The following is a 22,892-nucleotide window of genomic DNA, read 5'->3' on the forward strand; positions in this document are numbered from 1 at the left end:
GAACTTGTTAATAATATTACAAAAGTTATTAACCGTTTTACTAAAGTTGTAAAAAAATTTTAAAAAATTGTTGCCAGACACCGGAGCTCTGGTGACTGATTGTCGGCCAACCACTAGAGCTCCAATAACGGTGGCCACCTAACCTCCGACAGACGCTGTTGGTGCCAGAGCTTCGATGACCGGCCAGCCAGTAGAGGCTTTTGGTTTTTAAAGAATAAATAAAATAAAGAGCAATATGATCATTTTAACAAATTTAAAAATCTCAAATTGATCACTTATGTCTAAATTAGGATTTTATAAATTTAAGTGATTATTTTGGTATTTCCAAATTGAAATGTTATTTTTGTCTCATTTTCCCAAGCAAGCTTCCAAGTAAGTCAATTCACGGGAGCAAATTATGCCGCTCAACATACAAAGTGGTAAGGAACTATACAAAAGTGCCAAGTGATAAGGAACTAAAAGAAGAGGATGGTAGGGACATAAAAAATGAAGAGAATAATGTGTAATAGAGGTGCCTAAAGCTAATATTGAGATTCATAGTAGTATTTCTCGCCCTAGAGTGGAAGGGTACTTTGAGTCTCAGGAAAAACAAAAGAAAAGGATACTCCCAATTTTACTTAATTTTCTTTAATAAAATGATCAAATATACTAATAAAACATTACTACATTACCAAAAAGACTACTGAAATATAACATATAAAAGACGAGCTCATACGCTAGATACCAACTTATGGAAAAGTATATAAGACTAAATTTAAAAGTTTCAGACAAAACTTTTCTAACCGATAAGCGAATTAAAAGCCCAAACACCTTGAGAAATAAAAGAATACAATAGCCTAGCACCAACAAGACGATGAAAATCATGTAGACTCATAATCACAAAGTTGATGATTTGTTAGGAAGACATGAACAAGTAGTATTCCTCCTCAGAAATCCTTGTGTTACAACATCGCATAATAAAATATTTGTCAACAAAAAGTTGACGAAGCAGCATATACCACTAACTTCACTTTAAAGAAGAAAAGCCAACATCTATTTCAAATTGGAGAGGTGCTTGGGTAAAAACAAAACTATAATTTAAAAAGTATTTTTATAGTGTATGAAATAAATATGTGAAGTAGTTTGTCTCAATTTGTAAAAAAATATTTTTAAAAAGTATTTTTATATTAATCCAAACAACCCCCGAGTTTGAAAAAAAAAAGGGCATAAAAACCAATTTTTAGTAGCAAGTTCTAGATGGACAATACCGACGTTTGCAATACTTAGAAATTTCGCCAAAGTTGTCATTACTTGAAACATATTTTGATAAAATTAGCTACTTTCACCAATCCAGAAGTGTGACTTTAATGATCTTTAATGTAAAATCGAATATACACTCAAAAATCAAATCAATCAGTTAGTTCATTTATTGTTGTATTTATGCTCCAATTAAGCATCGCTTGTTGATAGGCTGGCAAGAAATAACATAAATTAAATGCATCATTATTAATTACTCCCTCCGTTCCTTATTATAAGAGACGAATAACCGAATTACGTTGATAAAAAAAACAGTTAAAATTAGTTAAAAACAATCAATGTGTAAAACGTATAATTTTTTTCCAAAAATACCCTCATTAATAAGGAGAGAGAACAATGGTAAATTATTAAAAGAAAGAAAAGTAAGAAGGAGAGAGAGTGTGAGTTGGAGACAATAAATATGGGTAAATAAAAATCAACACAAAAGTAGAGACAACTTTTAAGTGTCTCTTATATATAGGAACATGTCATAAGCATTAAATGCCTCTTATAATAAAGAACGGAGGGAGTATTATTTATAGAACATTTAAGGAACTTTGGATTTTTGTTTATTTGTGTAGGCTAAGTATATATCCAAATCCCAAATGGAAGTAAGGTCACACTTTCAGTGCCTTCTTTGTTCATGTCGTCTTGTTCACCATTCACACTCAAAAAGCAAGAAGAGTTTAGAATCTGTTCGCAGAAACGCAGAAATCTCTTGGGAATTCACGCATGGCGACTTCTAAGGTTGTTACTGCGATTACAGATCTGCCTTATCAGTCTTCTTCTTCTTCCTGTTCTCTTTCTTCAACTCTTGCTGATCTCTCCAAGATCTCTCCTTCCATGAGTATGGATGATCTCCTCAAGCTCATTAACCCTCCCTTTGAACCTGAACCTGGTTCGGCTGCCAATGCTCAATCTGGTGCTGTTGGTTCGATTCCTCGGCAGGGGAGCTTGACGCTTCCGAGGGAATTGGCCGCCAGGTCGGTGGATGAGGTGTGGAAGGAGATGGTGGAGAGGAGTGATCAGATGCTGGTGGGCTCAGGGGTGGTGGGTCGAGAGGAGCAGACTGCTCTGGAGGATTTCTTGATCAAGGCTGGAGCTGTCAGAGAGGAGGACGTCAGAGGCGTTCCTGCTGTTGCGGTGGGTGCCGACGGAGGGAGCCACTGGGCAGACGCAGCGGCGTTCGATGGTGTTGGTGATGGTGGTGCTGGATTCGCAGCGCCCTCAGTGCCGGCGTTTGAAAAAGTAATTGAGGGGCCGGTGGTCGGGGGAGTAGCTGCAGAATCATCGAGAAGGGGAAAGAGGAGGGTTCAAGAGGCACCCATAGACAGGGCCTCGCTTCAGAAACAGAGAAGGATGATAAAAAACAGAGAGTCCGCAGCTAGGTCCAGAGAACGCAAGCAGGTTGATCTTTAATTTTGAAATTTAAATTCCACGAAGAACAACTGATTATAACGCTGTTTCTGTTTGATTTTGATAGAGCATGGTAATTAGAGAAAATTCGTTAGTGAAGGTTAACCGGGAAACCAATAAAGCTGCATACTTCTGTTCATCGTCTGATGTTTTGGGTTTCGAAACTGGAAATTCTTCTGACTTCTTAATCAGCGAAGAGCTCAATTGAGTTGGTTTTGTATTTTATGTTCTTTTGACTGTGTTTGCTCTTTTGATCAGTTGTTTGGAGAAGTGTTTTCTTATAAAAACCTGATGTCGCTGACAGGCTTACACATCTGAGTTAGAGGCTATGGTAGCACAACTGGAGAAAGAGAACGCGCAGCTAAGAGCGGCTGAGGTATTCTTATATGTTTGTGACTTGGAATTTGTGTTTGGTCAAGTGTTTGCCCTTCTTACAATCAGGGGATTCATGGATAATGATTGCTGTTTTCCTCGGGTAAAACATGGCCACAAAAAAACTTTGATGTGCCACCATTTATTTATTTTCAAAAAGCAACCTTATTGTACCAAAAAAAAAAAGCAACCTTATAATGGACACGCGTGGGTGATGATCAAAGTGTCACCATTTGATTTGAACCCTTGCACTGTGTCAAATAAGTACAGGTGTCCATGGACACGAGTCTAATGACCGGTCAGATGAGTAAAGTTTAAGCGCCATGGACTGATGGTGACACCTTGTGTTACTTTCTTTTCATTTCTGTCGTGCCGAAGTATTTGCTTTCCTGAAAAGTATCTAAATTAGTGAGGTCATGAATGCAGGTTGAGAGAAACAATGAGAGGTTCAGGCAGGTATGTAGAATATCTCTTCACTTTCTTTAAGTCTGGAACACTTAAGATGATGATTCTGAGACTACTTCAATAGTCTGGCTTGAGGTTAATAACAAACCCAGCCTCTGGTTAACTCTCGTCTATATATGATCTTGAATGGAAATCCACTCTCTGCATTCTAATGGTGAAAATTTTGTTAGGTAGATTTGATTTTACAAAAAATGAATAGATCAGCAAACTAATTATGGAAAAATCATTATGTGAAGCATATTTTGTAGCAGTATAAGCTTTTATCATGTTTATATGCACCCCTGTAATCGATCTGGTGTAACACTCTGCAATGGGGTTCACTGTTTTATCTTGAAGCAAATCATATTTGATATTTGATATGTTGACCCTGAAGCCAACCCTAATTTCATGTCTGTAGCTCATGGAGTTCCTGCTTCCAGTTATGGAGAAGGGCAGCGCTAGGCCTCGGATCATGCATCGGAGGGTGAGTTCAGCTCAGTGGTGATGCTGTCTGTTGTTTTCAGGGCCATCTGTAGATAGTAATCAGAAAGAGCAGGATAGATAGAGCTTTAGAGGCAAAATAGAAAAAAGTATGAAACAAGGGGGAAGAAGTTTCAGGTTTTTCAGAATACCTTAGCTCAAGTTACATATATAATATATACATATACATATACATATATATATCTTGTAGGATCAGTTGGGGTTTATGTTGTATAGAGAAAATAGCATCAGCAGAGCAATTCAAAGTGATTTGATTTAAACTGTGAAGGTAGATATATACTTTAGTCGACATGGATCCTTTGCTTATAGAAGATCTTTGATTCTGCTGGGTTTTAGGAAGAAGGGCCTCATGAAAGTTGTAATAGGGACTAATTAAGAAGAGTATATAGTTTTAGCCACCATAGTATTCTGCTTCTTCTTTATTTTTTTAATCAGTATTCTGCCTCTTGAATTTATTATGTACGTATATAAAAATTTAATGTCTTAAATTATACAGACTTTGATTTGCTCCTTTCCTTCAGTCCTTCGTTTTCATTCTTTTCTACTTGGCGTTGAACTTGCTCTATTCTTTGTTGAAAATTATGCTGCCTTACATTGAAACAGGATTTCATCGACTCAACTTGGACTTTCCTATTCAAATTATGTAACCAGACTTTTCCTCGAACATGTTCATTAATGGACTTGTACAAAATTTGAGTTATTGATATAAAAATAGGCCATGGATGCCCATGGAGATAAGGAAAACTTATGCATTAGAGCGGTCAAGATTTTAATTTACTCTCTATATAATTGGAGGTTCTTTGATAATATGCTAGCATTCATTATTAGATCAAGCGATAAGATACTTAAATACTGTGAAAGTATTCACGAAGGAGCACTTGTAGCTGAAGGTTTTTTTTGTGGCTCATATATATATGCCCTAAAAGTTTATTTTAGTAACAAAAATCTTTTAGCCGTTATCCGTAATTAAGTTTGATTGTTAAATTATACAGTTTGATTAATGTTTTTAATGATCAAACTTAATGACGCATAACAGTTTGGAACATAAATGCTGTGAAATAAAACTTTCAGGATATATAAGAGTAAAAAAAAAAAACTTCTAGGTATTGCATGTTTTTTCATGTTCATGTATATTTTTGGAATATTTAAGCACATTATTTCTTAGATTAATTAACACACATTGTGACTTCAAAAAATCAATTGATATATATTTAAAAAAACAATTTAACATATGCAATGTAACTATATTTTCTTGATATTCATTTCAATGATATGGTGAATGTAAAAAAGACAAAAAAGGTGAGAATATTAACTGAGTTGCTGATTCTCCCCTCTGAGAAATTTTTGAAGAACATTTTAAAGCAGATTTAAGTGACCGAATCCAACATTGATACGGATCAAATTTTGACTTTCTGGTGCGAATTCTCATGCTTTTACGCACTGGTATAACAGCAAATATTACTCTCTTAAGATCGCCGGAAAAAATATTACTCTCTTGAAGAGTTAATCCTGCAAGGCTGCAACCAATTTTGAAGCATTTCTGTCAATTTTTTAGATATTTTGAGTGTAAGGGGATGTTTAAGATTCCAATAGCATTCCATAAAAGATATACAACTTAGATTATATAAGATATGAAAATTCTAATAAATTACACTATTTATGAATGGGGATTGATCTAGCATTTTTGGATCTTTTGTTTTATTTGCAGCATTTATTGTGTTTTTTTCGTATGCACGGGCTTCTTTTTTTTTTTTTCGTTCGAAGAATGGGCTCCCCGAACCCCACTCATATAAATAGCATATTTTTAGCTCTTATCTTTTCCGATTGAAAATAGAGAGAAAATTTTCAAGATTTTTTTTTTCGGAGAAACATAGTATAAATCTTTTTAAAAAGTTATATTAAGTTTTAATATTTAAATGGGATAAGGTACTTAAATACTTTGAAAGTATTCACAAAAGAGTATTCAGTACCTGAAATTTTTTTTCAATCTCATATGCTGTTGAAGTATTATTTCGTAGTATTTTTGTCTTGAATTGTTATTCACTATTAAGTTTGATCAGTAAAAATACCCATTAAACAACATAATTTAATTGTCAAACTTAATGGTAGATAACAACCGGGGTATTTTTGCTTGCGAAAATAAACTTTTAAGGTGTATAAGAACAAAAAAACTTTTAGATAATGGGTGCTCTTTCATGAATACTTTTAGGTATTTAAACACCTAATCACTATTTACATTGTATTTTTTTACCAGAATTATTTAAATTGTATTGAAATAAATAAAAATTATGACAATAATATAAAATTTTGTTTGACCAAAAGAAAAGAATATAAATAAAGTTACATAAAATGTGGGGAAAAAACGAAAGAATTAAAATAATGCTGCATGGAGATAAAAGGGAAAAAAAAACCATATGATTGATAATTTATCAATATGATGACTTGTGAGTTTTATATTCTATATTGATGATATTGATGTTATATTAGGTACTTAATATAAGAATTAGTTAACTAATCTGAATAGATTAAAAAAGTTTGTTAAATTAGTTATTTGTAATAAATATGTATTATCTTTCCTAAAATTTGTATTGGCTAAAATTACTATTATTATAAGGCCTATCTTAAAAATAAATAAATAAACATAAAAGATAAAATAAATTAAAATTTTATATTTAGAATCAAAATAAAAATTCTTATATTAATTAAAGTCCGGAGGTAGTATTACAGGGAGGAATTAATAAATCAAGATTGGCCCATTTATCTTTTCTTTATCAGGAACCATTTTTTCACGCCAAAAGTCAAAACATTACACAGTCAAAGGTTCGATCAAGGAATGATCTGGCGACACCGACCCTTTTGGATCACACCCGTGATTTTCGATTCTACTAAGTCAAAAACATCACGAGGTGACCTGAAATGGCCGCATGGATCTTCCCTGACACGACATTCTTATAACGGTGCGATTTTCAAAAGATCCCCTTTTTAATCTTTTCGGGGGAAGTAAATAAATAAAAAGGAAAAAAAAAAAAGAAGAAGAAGAAAATATCATTATTCATTAATAGCATCACCTTCGATGGGTTTGACGGGCATGATTTTCTCTTGGTTCAATCCTTATGCCCACCAGTGTATGAATTATTGTCGCCCACCACGCATGATAGTTCTTGTTTCCCCGCGTTCTTCTTCCCCCATTACCTTCCCTGTTTCCATATTCTCCTCCTCCAACCTATCATCAATCTCTTCAACCCGGACCCACATTTCAAGTTTCTTTAGAAATTTGAAATCTGAGGGTCAGGCTCAATCATACTTGTGCAGAACGAAGAGATCATTGATGATTTTGGTTTTCTCTGAAAAAGGAGGTGGGAGAAAGGACTTAAGGGTTATGCTCAAGTTGCATGGAATAAATGAGCGATGATCATCTGAGCATTGAGCATTTCCTTCTAAAATTCGAGGGTCAATCTCAATCGTATGAATAAAGAGTGAAAGGTCTTTAATGTGTTTGGTTTGCTTTGGACAAAAAAGGCGATAAAGTCGGTTCCTTTATGATTCAGGAATCGTGGGTTATACTGAACTTGCCATTGAAAGAATAAGGGGATGATAATTTGGGCCTTGAGCATTACAATATCGACAATTCATGTTTCGGAGATTAGGATGGCTGTTGAGTCATAGGAGTTTGTCAACGAAAAGGTTGCTCAATGTTGAGCAACCAGACCCGCCAGCTACAACTGCTAAGCAGCTGAATATGGACGCTGTCCATGAAGTTGCCATTTATGTTCACAGGTTTCATAATCTTGACCTTTTTGATAAGGGGTAAGTTCGACTTTCTTGCGAACTTCGATATTTCTTGTGAATGTTGTGTACATTGGGAAAGCTTTATTACTTAGTTTTGTGTGTTATCTTTACTTGCCAATGCTTCTACTTGCAATGCAGATGGTACAAAATCAAGATTACCATGAGATGGGAGAATGATGTAAACTGCTACTCGGGTATTCCGGCAAGAGTTGTTCAGTATGAAGGTATCATTTATTTCGAAGGATTGTAGTTTGGTACACTTATTTGCTGTTCCAGTTCTTCCATGAAGATATAAGGTGTGGAAATTTTTATTCTGAAAAATTCAGTCATGTGGTATCAAGTTTTAAAATATATCCTTTTCCCTCTTTTTTTAAATTAAAAAACCTGAAACGTAGCTAGGCTTTCTGCTTTCAAATTTATGGAAGTATCAATGATTGATCCACTGATTACTGCTGGCTAAGCAAGCTATTCTTTTAGTGTGATTTGACGTAGATTTTGCAATAATAAATGTTTTCTTTTGGACCAGATTTAGCTTTCTAGACGGGAATACAAACCAACAATCCATAGCTTATTTAGGAAAGCCATAATCCTCCCTTTCATTTCATAAAGTTCAGATGCTTTCTATAGAGCTTTTGCAAGTTTAGCCGAAGTCATTGCTCTGACCTTCAAATATAACACATAAGATGTTCGCTATTTGTGAGTAGAACAATAATATAACTTCATGCAACGTAATTTAAGCTTTTAAGTTAAACATACTTCTGTAAGTGGAGGTTACTTTAGATGACCAAACCCTTATTTCTCTCTCTGTCTCCCTCCCTCCCATAAAAGGGCATATATAACTTTCTCAATGAGGTAGTGGTCAGACAAGGCCTGTTAAACACTTTCATTAATAGACTCCTTGTTGCGAAGAAGGAAAATACAGAAATAAGTACATCAGTTTCTAATTTTAAGTTTTAAGAAAACGAGCTTGTCTTTTGATAAATAAATTACCAAGCGGCCATGTAAGGCTTTTAAACATCTCTTTTGCCAGAATAATCTGTCTACCTATTCTTTCCTTTAAAGGGCCTGTATTCCAATGCCAATCACCATTCGCCGTGTTTTGAAAATTTTACGGCAAAAATTTATATGCTCCTAACAGAAAATAAATCTGACTGATGCGCTAGCCCTATGATTTGTCTTTCACTTTTGAATCCACTCTCGTGGTTGTTAAACATTTAACCTTTTTTTTCCTTGAGAGTCTGAACTAATGTTTGATTTTCTTAGTCATTACCATGGTCTTCAGATAGTTTTTGGTCTTGCATTATGATGGGAACCAGAACAAGAATAGATGATAAAATGCCGAATCTGAGTAATATGAATCTGTTCTTCCTTCCCGGTCTGACAAGGAAGAAGTAACAAAGTGAAATAGATCAATGTCTCACAAAATAATCACTTGACCTGGCATTCGAGAGGCTAGCACTCTCCTCACCAGAACACTCTTCAAAACATGACCTCCCCTCCCAGGGACAAAACCAACGACCATAAGCAAAGCAAAAGTGGTCAACACAGTCCCCCAAAATACCCTAATACAATCACAGGTCTAGAGCACACAAAAGCATACTAGGTTGCTGACACTTTCTCCAAAAGGTAGGAATTATAAAGTCAACTTATAAAGCATCCTTTGCATTTACTTGCATCTTCTTAGGTCTTCTCTTGTAGGTATGCTTGGCATGTGTGACCCTATCACATTATTATATTTCTTCTTCACAGGAAGTAATATTTGATAATTTCTCTTTTCTTTGAGCTGCAGCACCTGAAGTAGGCTCTGACAATTTATGTAGAGTTTGGAGGATTGATGATACAGATAACAGTTTTTCAACACCTCCTTTTCGTATCAAATCTGCCAGGCAGGATGTTTTCCTTTCAATCATGATCTCGTTCTACCTATCTTTTGGTGGATATGAGGTCAGTTCCCTCCATGTCTAGATAATATGATATCTCCTATAATATTTGTAGGATATTGATGAGGCGTTTTGTTAAACAATCCAAAAAGCTAAACATGAAAAATGGTAAAAATTTCTAAATTGATTTTGAGACTGCAAGATAATCACTTTTAGCTTAAAGATGACTGAATTTTCTAATTATTTTGAAAATTACGGAAATTATTTACTAGAATTCTTGAATGAAATGTGAAATTTAGGCAGCAAGCAAGACGAAGATGGACCTAATTGATCTCATTGAACTTCTGGAAAATTTTTGAAGACTTCACAGTTATGCCCTGGTTTATATTATCTGACGGCAACTTTTCACAATTTACCTTAACGTCTGTTAAATTTTCTCATATGTTTCTGCATTTAATTAGTTCATGGCTGAAGCAATAAAATGTGGTGAATCTTTGCAAAAATGAAACCTTACCTTTAGATGAAATTCCCTGGTTTTATATCCCTAGTGACTTGCTGACTTCTTGGTGTGCAAGATCTAGTTTTGTCTTCTTCCATCCCCCCTCTCTCTAGCTTTTTCAAAAAGAATTTTCCAATCCCTCTCTCTAGCTTATGTCTTGGCTAATGATTTACAAAAGTCATTCACAGGGACCATCTGCTTCTGCTGTTATCTTGAGGTTTGAGCTTATGTATTCCCCCGTGTCTGAAATTAGGTCAGTTCATGCTACCTTTTCTCTCTTTGATTGAATTTGTAAGGATTTATATTTCATTACTGTTACGTAGATTTGAGGGAGCAAAATGTGAAACTGCTTGAATCATTGTGCAGGCCTGACTTACATGCCTCCCTAGATCAACGCCCTGCTGCGGTTCATGAATACAGAATACCCCCTAAAGCTCTTTTGGGATTACATTCATATTGTCCTATTCAATTTGATGCTTTTCATGCTGTCCTTGTTGATACGAGCGTGCACATCAGTCTGCTAAGAGCTGGTTTCCGCACACCCCGACTGAAGGTACCCAGGTTTGTCAAATTCCAACTTTTAAAGTTTGGAAAAGATAGATACCTGGTTACTGTTGCATTTTTGTAATTTATATTGTTTTTCTTTTAATTTTCTCATATACTATGCAGTTTTAATTGATATACTTAGTTGAATTATATTAGTGATTCCCTGGCTTCACAAGGCACTCACAGTGAAGATTCTACTCTGTCAAATAAAGTATGTTCTATCTCTGTGAACCTTATATAACTGATGTTTTATTTTTATGCATATTTAATTTTTTTACTTTTAGTTGCATTTAAACTTTTCTTACTGTCGCTTTCATTTCATTATCATGATTACACCTTACTAGCTATTTTCTATGCCTTTTTTTTTTCCTTCATAGCAATATTTCTAATTTTGCAAAGATGTTTTCGATCGAAATTGATATTTATTATCAGCTAAATCTTTTATGGATTTATATTAGTTGTCTAACCTTGAATCAGGTTATGCTCACCAAAGCATTAACTGCTGCCCGAGACATCCTGCTTGAAGATCTTAGAAGAATAAGCAAGGGAATTGATCAAGCTATTGATTGGACTGGAATGACTTCCAAAATGGATTCATTTGGATATGATCCCCCAGCAGATATGGAAATTAAAGATGGGGTAAGTGTCGCAACAACTCTCTAGGCATTGCTTAGGTCCCTGCATCTGGTACTTTTGATGCTTTTTGTGCTGTTCTGCATTCTTGATGATCTAGATATTGATTGCATGACTATGTTATCTTTTATTCACCTGAAAGATGCTGGTTAATTCAACTTCAGATTGACGGAGATTCAGAACCTGTATCTTTGGAGTATCTGTCAAAATCTTTCCAGTCTCTGAGTAATCAACTCTTATATCTGTGGAATAGATTTCTGGTATTCCATAGGTATGTTCAGGTTTATTATTGAATTAATTCACATCTAATAATTATCCAAGTTTGAGAACTTTAGAGGTGCTTTATTATAGTCTTCCTTCCCCATAAAGTATTGGGACTGCATTTATTATTCCATTTTTATCCTTATTGCATCTTGAAAGACTATTCTTTCAGAGTTTCAGTTTTTCTTGATAATGACTGAATTTTCTGCAAAGTTAGTTAGTCGCGCTCAATGAAACCCTGGCCTACTGACCAAGTCAGGTTTAGCATGTTCTGAATGAAGCTACATATATGCTTCTTGTGAGCAGCTGTTAATAACACAAAGACATGACAGGACTTCCTTTGTTTTGAGCCAAGATGCACTCACGTAGGGCCTTTGAACATTAGATCATTGCACTGCATGAAATTAATGATAACTTTTCCTTATTATTACATCTCTTCACCCAGGGAAAACAAAACGAAGATAATGGAATTTCTCCGTAATTCATGGGCCAATGATCGAAGAGCTGAATGGTCAATTTGGATGGTTTACTCGAGAGTTGAGATGCCTCATCGGTATTTGAGTAATAGAGCTAACAGGGCATCTTTGCATGGTAGCTTTCTTGGAAGATCATTAAGTATAAGGAGGCCAAGAGATGATGTAAAGATTTAGCATACCCTCTTTAAGTTTCATAAGTTGATTATCTTCTATTCCTGAGTCCATCACTAGATTGTTGGTTCGCGCATCTGCTTAATTGCTGTATTTTCTAAAAACATGCTGTCTTCCTTTTTGTTTCTCCTTTCAGCCTGTTCAGACTGCATCAATGCGTGCTGAACTTCATCGGCGAGGTATTGCTCACATGAGGGTGAGCAACTGCTTTTTCCTAGAATGCTTTACAATTTTTCTTTTCTCAATTGACTTGGTGACAAGAGGAATTCCATGCAGATCAACAACCGCTCACTTCAAGACATGCATATATTTGGAGATCCTTTGTGTGCTCCTATTATTATTGTTGAACGCATGACAAACATTCTGCGTTCCACCAGTGTGAATTCTTACTTTGATCATTCCGCAGAGAAAGCAAAATATCCTTTGGAAAATGGATCTAGAGCCACAAACAAATTTTCTGCAAGTAGCCCAGAGCAAAAACAGCATGTTTTAAGAATAGTTGTTTTTGTACATGGGTTTCAGGCATGTCCGCTCTTCTTGCTCTTGTCTTTATCTCCGTTGTTTGTCACTTTGCAGTTTTTCCTTTTGCGCAAGTGGATTTAATGAGAATTTCTCTGTTACTGGTGTTTCATTAATGTATATGATGCGAGACATATATTCATAATATATATTCTTACCTAATCAATAGATCTAACTGTACCCGCTCAAACATTTACAGGGACATCATTTGGATTTACGACTTATTCGGAATCAGTGGCTTTTAGTAGACCCCCATGTACAGTTTCTTATGTCTGCAAGTAACGAAGACAGAACATCTGGAGACTTCAGAGAAATGGGAGCACGGCTTGCGCAGGAAGTGATCACTTTTCTTGAAAAGAAGATCATTAAATCTTCAAAAAGTGGAAGCCCAAAAGATATCAAGCTTAGTTTTGTTGGTCATTCTATTGGAAATCTTATTATCCGAACTGCTTTGACAGGTACTATGCATAAATCTTCAATGGATATCATACGTATCAAAATCTAGTTAAAATTTTTTTTAAAAAAAAAAATTTTTTATTCATGCAGAGAAAGTCATGGAGCCATATCTAAGATACTTGCATACATACGTTTCTATGTCTGGTCCACACTTGGGTTATATGTACAGTTCAAACTCCATATTTAACTCAGGGCTTTGGCTCTTGAAGACTCTCAATGGAGCACGATGCATCCATCAGCTAACTTTTACAGACGACCCTGATCTTGAAAACACCTTCATCTACAATCTTTCCAAGGTACAGAATATATATTATTTGACTTCAAGGTCCCTAAGGATTCTGGATACGTAATAGTTTAACCAAGGTTTGATGTATTTTTATTCTTTCTAGCGTACTATGACTCAAGCAAAATGTAGAGGAGAAGTCTGCTTTTTGGTGTTAGCATTTTAATGAAGCTCACAAAGGGTTCATCTCATAGAAGGAGGGAATTGTGGATAAAATTTATGCATGTGTCTAGAGTCTTAGTGATTATGTTCTTCAACAAAATTGTCACTTGTTTAATGTTCTCTGTTTTTCATTTAAGAAATCAATGGCATGCTACTGAGTTGTAAAAAATGTCCACATGTCATCTTTAGCCAAACGGAGGAATGGAAGGAATAGATTTGGAATCAGGTTCAGAACGTGTGAGAGTCTCGATATGATTTTCACACACACAAATAAGGAGTATGATAAAATAATACTGCACATGTGTAACTAACAGTAAAAAAGAACTAAAATATAAATTTGAAGTTTAATTTCTTTTTATTAAAAACCCAATAACAAATATCTGAAAAACTGCGTCCAAGTTTTCTCCGCGAATAAGTCCTATATTGTCAGTGTTTACCCTCTGTCTGCTGATAAAAAAACAATGTTATTCTTGTATTGCAGAAGAAGACACTGGAAAACTTCAGGAATGTGATACTGTTATCATCACCTCAGGTAAGCCTCGTTTTATTGGAACTGCCATGGCCATAACTTAGTACTCTGATAAGCATATAAAGAATCTCTTTGATTTATTTCTCAGTATCTAGGACTCGGATATATCTGCTACATCAATTCCCAATGTTTGAAAGGATGGTAGAAAATTGAAACTTCGAGAATAACTAATTCTTTTAAATGAATTTGGAAGTTCTCATATTGGGGAATATATTCAGACTTAGGTCATGCTGATAAGTTGCTTTTCTGTCAAAGATGCGTCAGCATTCACAAATTATCTTGCTTTAGAGTTCACTACTGGTGACCCTAAAAGCTGATTTTTGTTAGAATTATCAGGCTGGTTCTGAAGATCTCTTATAATACTCCTCCGGTCTTTAATATAGGAGCTAATTAGGGAGTTGATGTGGTCCTATATATGACCTATTTCATATATTTATCAATTTTTTTCCCGAATTAACCCTATTGATATTCCCCTCACAATGATCAAGTAGGAGGGGGGGAGGGAATTAAAGAAGATGCTAAGAGTGTTTCAGAAAAAACATATTATATTAACTAATTTAACTAACATTCTTAATTAACTTAAATTAGTTAATTAGGTATTATATTAAAAACCAGAGGAGTAACCATTACAACTATGCATTAATAATACAGTAGGATAATTATAATAAAAATCCCAGCTACTTTCTGCTTTCGCTTTTTGAACCATGTTCTAAATTTTGTAATGCCTCCTGCTCCTTGCATGTCAGGATGGTTATGTTCCATACCACTCTGCCAGAATAGAACACTGTTCAGCAGCTTATTTGGATTACTCTAAAAGAGGGAAAATCTTCTTGGAGATGCTAAATAATTGCTTGGACCAACTTCGAGCTCCATCTGATCATCGTGTGGTCATGCGCTGTGACATTAACTTCAACACCTCCTCCTATGGCAGGAACCTAAACACACTTGTCGGACGCGCTGCTCACATCGAGTTCTTGGAATCTGACATTTTTTCCAAGTTCATATTGTGGTCTTTCCCAGAGATGTTTCTTTAGTCACAGGGCCAACCAGCTCATCTGATATAGAAAACAATGGTGAACTTAGCACAAGATTTCCAGAATAGTGGAACTGAAAAGAGTGGATTGGAATCAAAGGTCAGAAACTTGATGCAATTTTCAAATGTTTGCTACAAGATTTCTCCATAGAAAGATGTGTATATCTTATACACCTTGAAGTACATGATTGATCCTACCAAAAAAAAAAAAAAAATCATCCGCGTAGTTATTGGAGAACTTGATGGCAAACGGTCTAGAAAATTTTGCCTGAATTTCTTTCACACGATATCTGTACATGCTTTTATTAGCTTTTTAGGCTGGTAGACTCGATGTGCATTGTACACTCAGAAATGGAAATATAAACTTTCATTTAAGATTTTTTACTTGTATTTTGATTCTTGAATTTACATGTAATAAATATACTCAAATATTCCCTGGAAATAATGAGAATATATGGGTGCTTAGTTTTTAAATTGGTTTTTAGAGAGGGAAATATCTCGATTATAAAATCTTATTTCCGTATATCTTGCTCTGGTTTTCATTTGCTAATATCATCTTGGTTTTCAATTCTTCATCTCTTGCACTGGGTAGGACCAAACCTATTAGGATACTATGGGTTCGTTGAACACTCCAGCTGTTGACTAGTTTTCTTTTTTTAAATTTTTGGAATCATGAACTCGAACTTTCTATTACACTTGGGGTTTTTTTTGGAGAATTACTATGATGTCCCAAAAAAAATTAATGTAATTACTACAAAGTCTCATAAGAAAAAAGTAGCATGCAATAAGAAGTTCCAAGAAAATAATAATAAATCTATACTGCTCACTTGTTATTAGAATTTTTTAGTAATTATATTTTGTTCTCGAAGCCTCATAGTGATTTTCCCTTTCTTTATTTAAAACTGTTCTATTGTTTAATTTTGAATCATCATACTAATTTTCACTTGGTTGAGATTTTATTTCTTGCTCTTCTAGCATGATCGAAATATTCATGATGAATGAAGATTCTATTTCAGGATGGAGAATATTTGCCAACAGAATAGTGAAGATTTATGCAGTAAACTCTAACTATAATAAGCAAGAAGAAAAGAATTGGGGAAGAGCTAAATTATCACCATAAATAAAAATTGCTTTAAGGGGTGGCTTGCTTGCTTCTTAACTTGAGAGATGTGACTTTTCCAAACATATAGTCTTGTCCATTTGCAAGATTGAAATTTGAAACTACCTTATTCTAGGCCGAGTTTCTTTTCTATCTGGCCAACGTTTAATGGGTATGCATCAGTGTTAAGAAAACCACGTATTGTCATGAAAAATAGTGCCAGACTTTACAGGGAAATCAACATAAATGAGAAGAGATGAATTTTGATCTAAAGTTTTCAACAATTCAAATTTATAATATTCAATTTTTTATTTAAAAACTATTTTTGAAGAAAAGAACTATAATTGGGAGACTTTTATTTTAAATTTTATTTCTTTTAAAAACTTTAAATCGGAATAAACTTTTGCAATTTTATGGCAGCACAAGTATACTTATTCCCCATCCGGTTGACCTTCAGATTTGAAGGAATTTTTAACAATATTGTTTTATATAAAATATTAATTACAAATCCGATAATTCAGATATGTAACAATTTTTTTTTTTAAAAAAAAGGAAGTCTTTTTTTGACCTTTTTGCCCATGCCACCATATTTTTAGGAGCTTCTTAATATAAGCACTTTTATGCAAATCAAAATAAAATTTTTCTCATATACTTATCATGTATTTCATAAATCATGATCAAAAAACTATTTTTAAAAGCTCTAATCATCACTCCAAACAAATTCTTGGTGGCAAGACAACAACCAAGATGTGATGAGAAAGACTCTTCCTTCTTTAAATCCTCACAACTTGAACTATATTTCTAAACCCTCCCTCCAACTAAATTTCATTTTCACTTTCACTTCATAAAAAATACTATCTCCAACCCTTAATATAAAAACTTATTTAACTTTTATTTTGATCATAAATATAATACCTAAATCCATTTTACCTATTATATTTATTCATTTTTTTTCAAAATAGTCTTTATAATAATAGTAATTCTAGCCAATACTTTGATTAGTAAAGATATTTTAAAAAAAACAACACTTATTTATTATAAATAATTAACTTAACTAATTTTCTTAATCTACCAAAATTAGTTAACTAGTTCTTATATTAAAGATCGAATATAATACTTTCATAATCTTTTAAAACTCACTTCCACCCTTACTTCTATTCTATGTCCACTTCTACTTTCTTCAAAAATACTTGTGTGACAACAACTGGGGCCTTAAAGAAATGAAGAGTATACAAAAGACAATAGAATAATAAGCATACGCGGACACCTGTTCCGACCTTATTATCATTGCTTAAAATGGTAGTTATCTTTTTACTTAAAAGCACTAAATATTTCTATCCACCAAAGTGTTCTTATTATATTCTCCCTTTTTATTTCATTTCATTCTGCTTATCATACAAGCCAGGATCAATTGAAATTCAATGATACATTTGGTTAGAAGACGACACTCCATGGCTGAATCAAGAAACAAAGCTTCTTTTTGGGTTGGAAATACTCCAAACCCTTTCATATCTCAGGTCTGATGCAACTGAGTCGTACAGCTAACAGGTAACATGAACAATGGCCTATTTTTATTACCATGTTATCAAGTAAAATGGAAGGAAAAATAATTCTAAGAGGGAAAATTAACAGTCACTACTCAATCTTGATCTTCATTATCTTACTGCCCTTTTGATTTGCGATAATTTATTCACAAGCCAATTTGGTGTCAAAGCTGCTCAGGCATATAGCAAAAGCCTGGAAGGCCGATAGAGGATAACGATAATCCATGGTGAACAGATCTTTCCCAACTTTACCGAACTGCAGGATTATCTTATCTTGCTCCGACGGTGCCGGCTGAGATGGTGTGGAAGCACTGGCTGCTGGCTGGGCAGCAGCAATCAACTGAAAGTTTTTAACTGATGCAACTGTTACCCGGCCACGGAAGTTAAGGCACCAACATTGCAATTGTTCATGCCATCTTGGAGGTTTGTTCTTTAGAACCAAGGGCCTTGCCTTGCCGCCCTCATCGTTGTTGCAGCCTTCGCCAATCACAGAAAACCTTGAGCTGCTGAACTCAATAGAGCGGTCTAAGGATTTTGAAAAGGAGATGCTCCGGAACGAGTCCTCCAAGGCGTGAGGAAGTAGCTCGGGTTGGCCAGGGACTGTGCCACCATCGTCAAGTGCTGATGCTGGTATTGAATGCATGATGCACTGCATCTTTCTTGGGCCTCGTGTCCCAAGCACATTTAATTCATATTTTACTTGAGCTACGTTGAAACTCCCGGAAGGGACCCTTGGTGAAACCTTTTTTGAATAAAACCTTCGGCTTGTCCTCCCTGGAGGTGGTATATGGGCAGAATTGTAGGGAGGCTGTGTATCGTATATTATAAATTTGGTTCCCAGCAAGTTTGATCTGGTGACAGACATTCAGTTGGAAAATCTCAATGGAAGTGGGAATAGAAGGAACAAAAGATCATACTTTTAAGCAGGCCTGTCTGAAAGAACAAATTCATTTATCTAGTGTCATAACTGCCATAAATTGGAGATAACGGTCACTATCGTTTATTTTTTTGTTTCCAGAAAATGCATGCCTTTATTATATTAGATTGTCATAAACTTAAATTTTATATTGAATATAGAATAAAGTTCAAATCTACATACAATCTGATTCTATTTTTTCAGAGAAACTGAGTAAGGCCTTTTCCACGCATAGAACTTCAGAGGATTTTGTATAAACAGATAATGTGAGGGTTTAGAGTTGAAAGTAAGCAACCAATAAACTCACCTCAGCTTTCCAATGTAAGAGCTACTGGATCTAGAGATATTGCCGGCATCCATGGAAATAATATACTCTGTGTAAGTTGTTCTTCTCGTCCTCTTAGCAAATTGAAACCCATTTTCAACTAACAAAGCTTAAGAAGAAAATAAAGATTACAAAAGGAATGAAGAAAAAGTTGATTTGATTAATGAACCAGCATAGAACTAATAGTAACTATCAAGCTTCAATTGTCTCAAGGCACAATAACGAGAAAAGAAATATGTGAAAATAAAATATATTGAATTATCTGATTTCCATGCCATCCATCAGCTAGCAAATGCCAATGAAGGCTAGAATTGAGAAAAAAAGTAAACAGACAAATTTGACCATATACAAAGTTTTGACAACTCAATTACACATGCTCTCAACCTCTTATTCATTGAACACAAGTCTAATTACTGCAATTGCCTCAGCAACCAAGTCTTGATGTCTAAAGTCATGCATTCTTACAAAATTAAACACACACCCCAAGCAGCCTAGGATATATATTATGGAATTAAGTGCTCAACATTTACATATCAATGCGATAGATAAATCAAGGTACGAAAAGAAAGCTTACCAGAGCTGAGACAAAGGAAAAGGCGATATGATAAATTAGATTTATCTCTTTTGATAAAACATTGAATGGTTCCATCTCGTGATCCTGGCTGCAATGTCATGAAAGCATAAAATTAGGACTCTTCAACGCTTCACATCAAAAACCATTAATATCTCCACATCAATGCACCAAATAAGTTAGGAAAGAAAGCTAACCTGCTTCAAGGACACAGGGAATGTAAGCTGGCCACTAAACTCTGGACTCTCAACAATTTCTTTGCACATAGTCCTCCAAGACTGGCATACTGCAGCACATGCAACAACATGCTTTCGTGCAGGCCATGTACTTTCACTCTCTACTAGCCTTCTAATGATATCATACAACAATTCTGGGGGCAAGCTAGCCCAGCAACTATTTTCAATTACTTCTGGCTGATCATGTATGGCACCATGAGATTTTCCTCTGTGATGGCCAGTCAGCCGCACATCAAAACTCCGTCTAGATAAGCTCCCTAAGCTATCTCTCACATCACGAACTATACTCCGGAATGACATTGTCCCAGTAGATGCATATACTGATACTTAAACTGTATGTTTCTCTTGTTTCTCTTTCTCTTTTTCAAACTACAAAAACGCGCAAATGACTGCCGCAGAAAGGGGAGTTTCAGTTCAACAGCACCAATTCTCGTTTTTGGTTTTGTTATTGTTTTTTTCCACCAAATTTCTCAGTAAAGATAAAAACACCAAATAAAACATAACTGCAACAGCTTATACTTGAAAGGGGAAACAAGACAACTGCGATCTAACATTGGCAATCACTTACTATGGCAAAGAGCGGAACAAGCTGTAAAATAACATTAGCCTATTATGATTATGCCACATACAGACCTAACAAGGGTCAAAATGATGCCTTCAATTCTTCTTTATTTCTTTTAATTGGCAAATAACGGATAACGTTTCCCTTTACTTTCGTTCAATAATGAAGTAGCAAATCTAAAACGTTTAATTCAGCAGACTCTATTCTGAAAGACCAGAAGAGAAGAGGGAATTACCTCTTGAGACTTGAGTCATACAAGATGGTCAAACCCCCATGGTTGGATTAAAACTCACCTTTCATCTGCAAATGATAAAACGTCAGAAGATGAACATCAAAACCCCTAATAATTAAAATCCACAATTTCATTTACGATCTGCCCCACAATATTATGCCCAACGACGTACGCAGGCTAAGAAAAAGCTGAAATGCCATGGTTTCCTTCTAGCATTCCCAACCAAAAACCCATTTTAAATATAGGTTCTGGAGTTCAGATTCAGAGAAAAACTCCAGAAATTATTTGAATTAAAGAGAAAAAGTATTCATTTTTTGTTTTTTTTCCATCAAGAAGAAAACTTGATTTGGAATATAGACATTACCAGCGCTTACAGAGATGAAATCCAAAAGAGGAAAAAGAGATCCCTTTACAGAGCGGAGATTCAATGAAGTAGAAGCTTAAAGTCACAATCCCGCTTCCGAGCCCCTTCTCTCTCAAAGCCGGACCCCAAGACCGCGTTAAATGCAGTTCATGAATGCGATGAAAAGAAAGCCTGGGGAGTCCAAGTAAATATCACTATTAATTTATAATCTGTTTTTGGCCAATATTAATTAATAATCGTTTAATAAATAAATTTGCGCGTCTGTTTTCTCTTTGTAATTTTGTCAGTTTACTAAAATTTATCAAATCCCTTTAACATCCTATATTCCTTTCGTCTTTTTTTATGAGTAGTATTATACTTCCCTGCGTTCTCTTTATAAAACTTCATTTATAATCTATAAATAATATTTTATAATTAATGCAAGAGGTAATATTAAATCACATAAATAAAAAATTAGTTAAAAATAATTAATAACAATAAATATATAAAAATTAAAAGTTTTTCTCCAAAATATTCTAATTTATGTGCAAGAGACCATATAAAAAGGAGAATAAAAAAATTATTATAACAAAAAAAATAATGAAAGAAAGAGATTATATTAAAATATAATTTTCAGAATATTTATTATCTAGAAAATGATATTTTGAGAAACAACAAATAAATATATCAACTATTAAAATAAATCTTTAATAGAGACAGAATAGAAAATTGGTTAAAAAATTTAAGACAGATTATAAATGTTACTTCTATTTAGAAGGGAAAAAAATAGCAGTTGTTGTTTATAAAAAAAAAGGAGGGAGTATTATCTTATTAGAGTTTAATTCTCAGCAAGTAAACCGAGTTGAATAATTAAAAATAATAATTAATATTATCTTTTTTTGGTGAATAATTAGTATTATCTTTAATTCGTAAAATATGTGCTATATATAGACACGCTATATGAAACGAAAGCCTACCTACCTGTGTCCCTGACCAAAGTGGCATTTGACTTTTCAAGGGAGACCCGTTTGACATAAACGCGTTCGCAGCAAGAAAAATGTGACGGCATTGTCTCGGTGACACGTGTCTTCAATTCTCAATTTTTCTCATTTTCTGTCTAAACACAATTATTTATTACCGAAATTTATTCCTTTTAAATAAATAGGGAAAAATATTGAAGACATAGCACTCCATATTCACAAAATGTAAAAGATTTACTTTACTAAAAACCTCACTCCGCCTTTTGGTTCCAAGAGAAATTTACAGCCGCTTGACCTCCTCAAACATCTTAATAACTCCCCCTAGTCTATTCTAGCAAGTCCCAATTTGAACTTGTCAATGCAAAGCACAAACAATTTGTTGGTGGTTAAGCTATTCTTATCATTTGTCAAGTGAAGGTTGTTATTAGTTTAGTTCTTCCAGTTATCTTTTTAAAAATCTTAAAACTTGATAGTTAATTGTCTTATGTATTATTAAGATGTTTTAATGGCTGAATGATTATAATTTTTTTGGGAATTAAAATGTGGTAGGATTGAGTCTCATCTCAACTTTGACCAAAAGTTTTTCAATAGCTGAATGCTAATTGTAATACTCATCCGATTCTCAATATAAGACCCTTATACACACTAATATAAGGGTTTTATATTTAGGATCGGAAAAGTAACTGCTAACATCCAATAAATATGAGTTTTCTTTTCAATATAGGGACAATAAAGTCAATTCACTAAATATTGACATAACTAATGAGTGAATTTGTATTTTACCTGACATTTTCTAAATTTTGAAGTTCTTATTTGTGTTTTCAACATTTTAGGAGATC

At 34.3% G+C, this 22,892-nt stretch overlaps 3 protein-coding genes across 5 annotated transcripts; 2 read left to right on the plus strand and 1 right to left on the minus strand.

The window, feature by feature from the left end:
- The first annotated feature begins 1,983 nt into the window (after positions 1 to 1,983).
- On the plus strand, positions 1,984 to 4,528 carry LOC114756215 (ABSCISIC ACID-INSENSITIVE 5-like protein 7). Its single transcript, XM_028945150.1, has 4 exons — positions 1,984 to 2,682; positions 2,996 to 3,067; positions 3,490 to 3,519; positions 3,926 to 4,528. The coding sequence occupies exons 1-4, from the start codon at positions 2,008 to 2,010 to the stop codon at positions 4,010 to 4,012; spliced, it is 864 nt and encodes a 287-aa protein (XP_028800983.1). The 5' UTR covers positions 1,984 to 2,007; the 3' UTR covers positions 4,013 to 4,528.
- Positions 4,529 to 7,200: 2,672 nt separating this feature from the next.
- On the plus strand, positions 7,201 to 15,714 carry LOC114756214 (protein FAM135B). Of its 2 annotated transcripts, XR_003741422.1 has the most exons (16): positions 7,201 to 7,815; positions 7,936 to 8,021; positions 9,587 to 9,741; positions 10,365 to 10,429; positions 10,543 to 10,737; positions 10,879 to 10,933; positions 11,200 to 11,361; positions 11,520 to 11,626; positions 12,062 to 12,254; positions 12,400 to 12,459; positions 12,540 to 12,785; positions 12,982 to 13,240; positions 13,329 to 13,534; positions 14,165 to 14,215; positions 14,959 to 15,301; positions 15,346 to 15,714. XR_003741422.1 is itself a non-coding variant. In XM_028945149.1 (15 exons), the coding sequence occupies exons 1-15, from the start codon at positions 7,640 to 7,642 to the stop codon at positions 15,244 to 15,246; spliced, it is 2,304 nt and encodes a 767-aa protein (XP_028800982.1). In that variant the 5' UTR covers positions 7,201 to 7,639; the 3' UTR covers positions 15,247 to 15,714. The 2 variants fall into 2 exon arrangements, 1 of the variants encoding a protein (XP_028800982.1); XM_028945149.1 differs by having other exon boundaries at positions 14,959 to 15,714.
- A 2,022-nt stretch (positions 15,715 to 17,736) lies between these two features.
- Positions 17,737 to 21,225, minus strand: LOC114756240 (tubby-like F-box protein 8). Of its 2 annotated transcripts, XM_028945174.1 has the most exons (6): positions 21,095 to 21,225; positions 20,734 to 20,798; positions 19,898 to 20,325; positions 19,704 to 19,791; positions 19,112 to 19,238; positions 17,737 to 18,739 (listed from the first exon to the last, which is right to left on the minus strand). In XM_028945174.1, exons 3-6 carry the CDS (start codon positions 20,234 to 20,236, stop codon positions 18,031 to 18,033), a joined length of 1,263 nt encoding a protein of 420 aa, XP_028801007.1. In that variant the 5' UTR covers positions 20,237 to 20,325; positions 20,734 to 20,798; positions 21,095 to 21,225; the 3' UTR covers positions 17,737 to 18,030. The 2 variants fall into 2 exon arrangements, with proteins under 2 accessions (XP_028801007.1, XP_028801008.1); XM_028945175.1 differs by having other exon boundaries at positions 19,898 to 20,798.
- Positions 21,226 to 22,892: the final 1,667 nt, after the last annotated feature.

This window comes from Neltuma alba, unplaced genomic scaffold, assembly GCF_004799145.2.
Source record: "Neltuma alba isolate B1F8T4 unplaced genomic scaffold, ASM479914v2 tig00010377_pilon, whole genome shotgun sequence".
NCBI lineage: Eukaryota > Viridiplantae > Streptophyta > Magnoliopsida > Fabales > Fabaceae > Neltuma > Neltuma alba.

Excerpts from the sequence above, each read along its gene's own strand:
- LOC114756214 (XM_028945149.1), top strand. The coding sequence starts at position 7,640 with ATGTTTCGGAGATTAGGATGGCTGTTGAGTCATAGGAGTTTGTCAACG. Across the intron at positions 8,022-9,586 it reads AAGAGTTGTTCAGTATGAAG|CACCTGAAGTAGGCTCTGAC; the intron begins GTATCATTTATT and ends TTTGAGCTGCAG. Across the intron at positions 11,627-12,061 it reads AGATTTCTGGTATTCCATAG|GGAAAACAAAACGAAGATAA; the intron begins GTATGTTCAGGT and ends CTCTTCACCCAG.
- LOC114756240 (XM_028945174.1), bottom strand. The coding sequence starts at position 20,236 with ATGTCATTCCGGAGTATAGTTCGTGATGTGAGAGATAGCTTAGGGAGC. Across the intron at positions 19,239-19,703 it reads TTTCCTTTGTCTCAGCTCTG|CTTTGTTAGTTGAAAATGGG; the intron begins GTAAGCTTTCTT and ends TTTCTTCTTAAG. Across the intron at positions 18,740-19,111 it reads TCTTACATTGGAAAGCTGAG|ATCAAACTTGCTGGGAACCA; the intron begins GTGAGTTTATTG and ends GTCTGTCACCAG.
- LOC114756215 (XM_028945150.1), top strand. The coding sequence starts at position 2,008 with ATGGCGACTTCTAAGGTTGTTACTGCGATTACAGATCTGCCTTATCAG. Across the intron at positions 2,683-2,995 it reads GGTCCAGAGAACGCAAGCAG|GCTTACACATCTGAGTTAGA; the intron begins GTTGATCTTTAA and ends TGTCGCTGACAG. Across the intron at positions 3,068-3,489 it reads CGCAGCTAAGAGCGGCTGAG|GTTGAGAGAAACAATGAGAG; the intron begins GTATTCTTATAT and ends TCATGAATGCAG.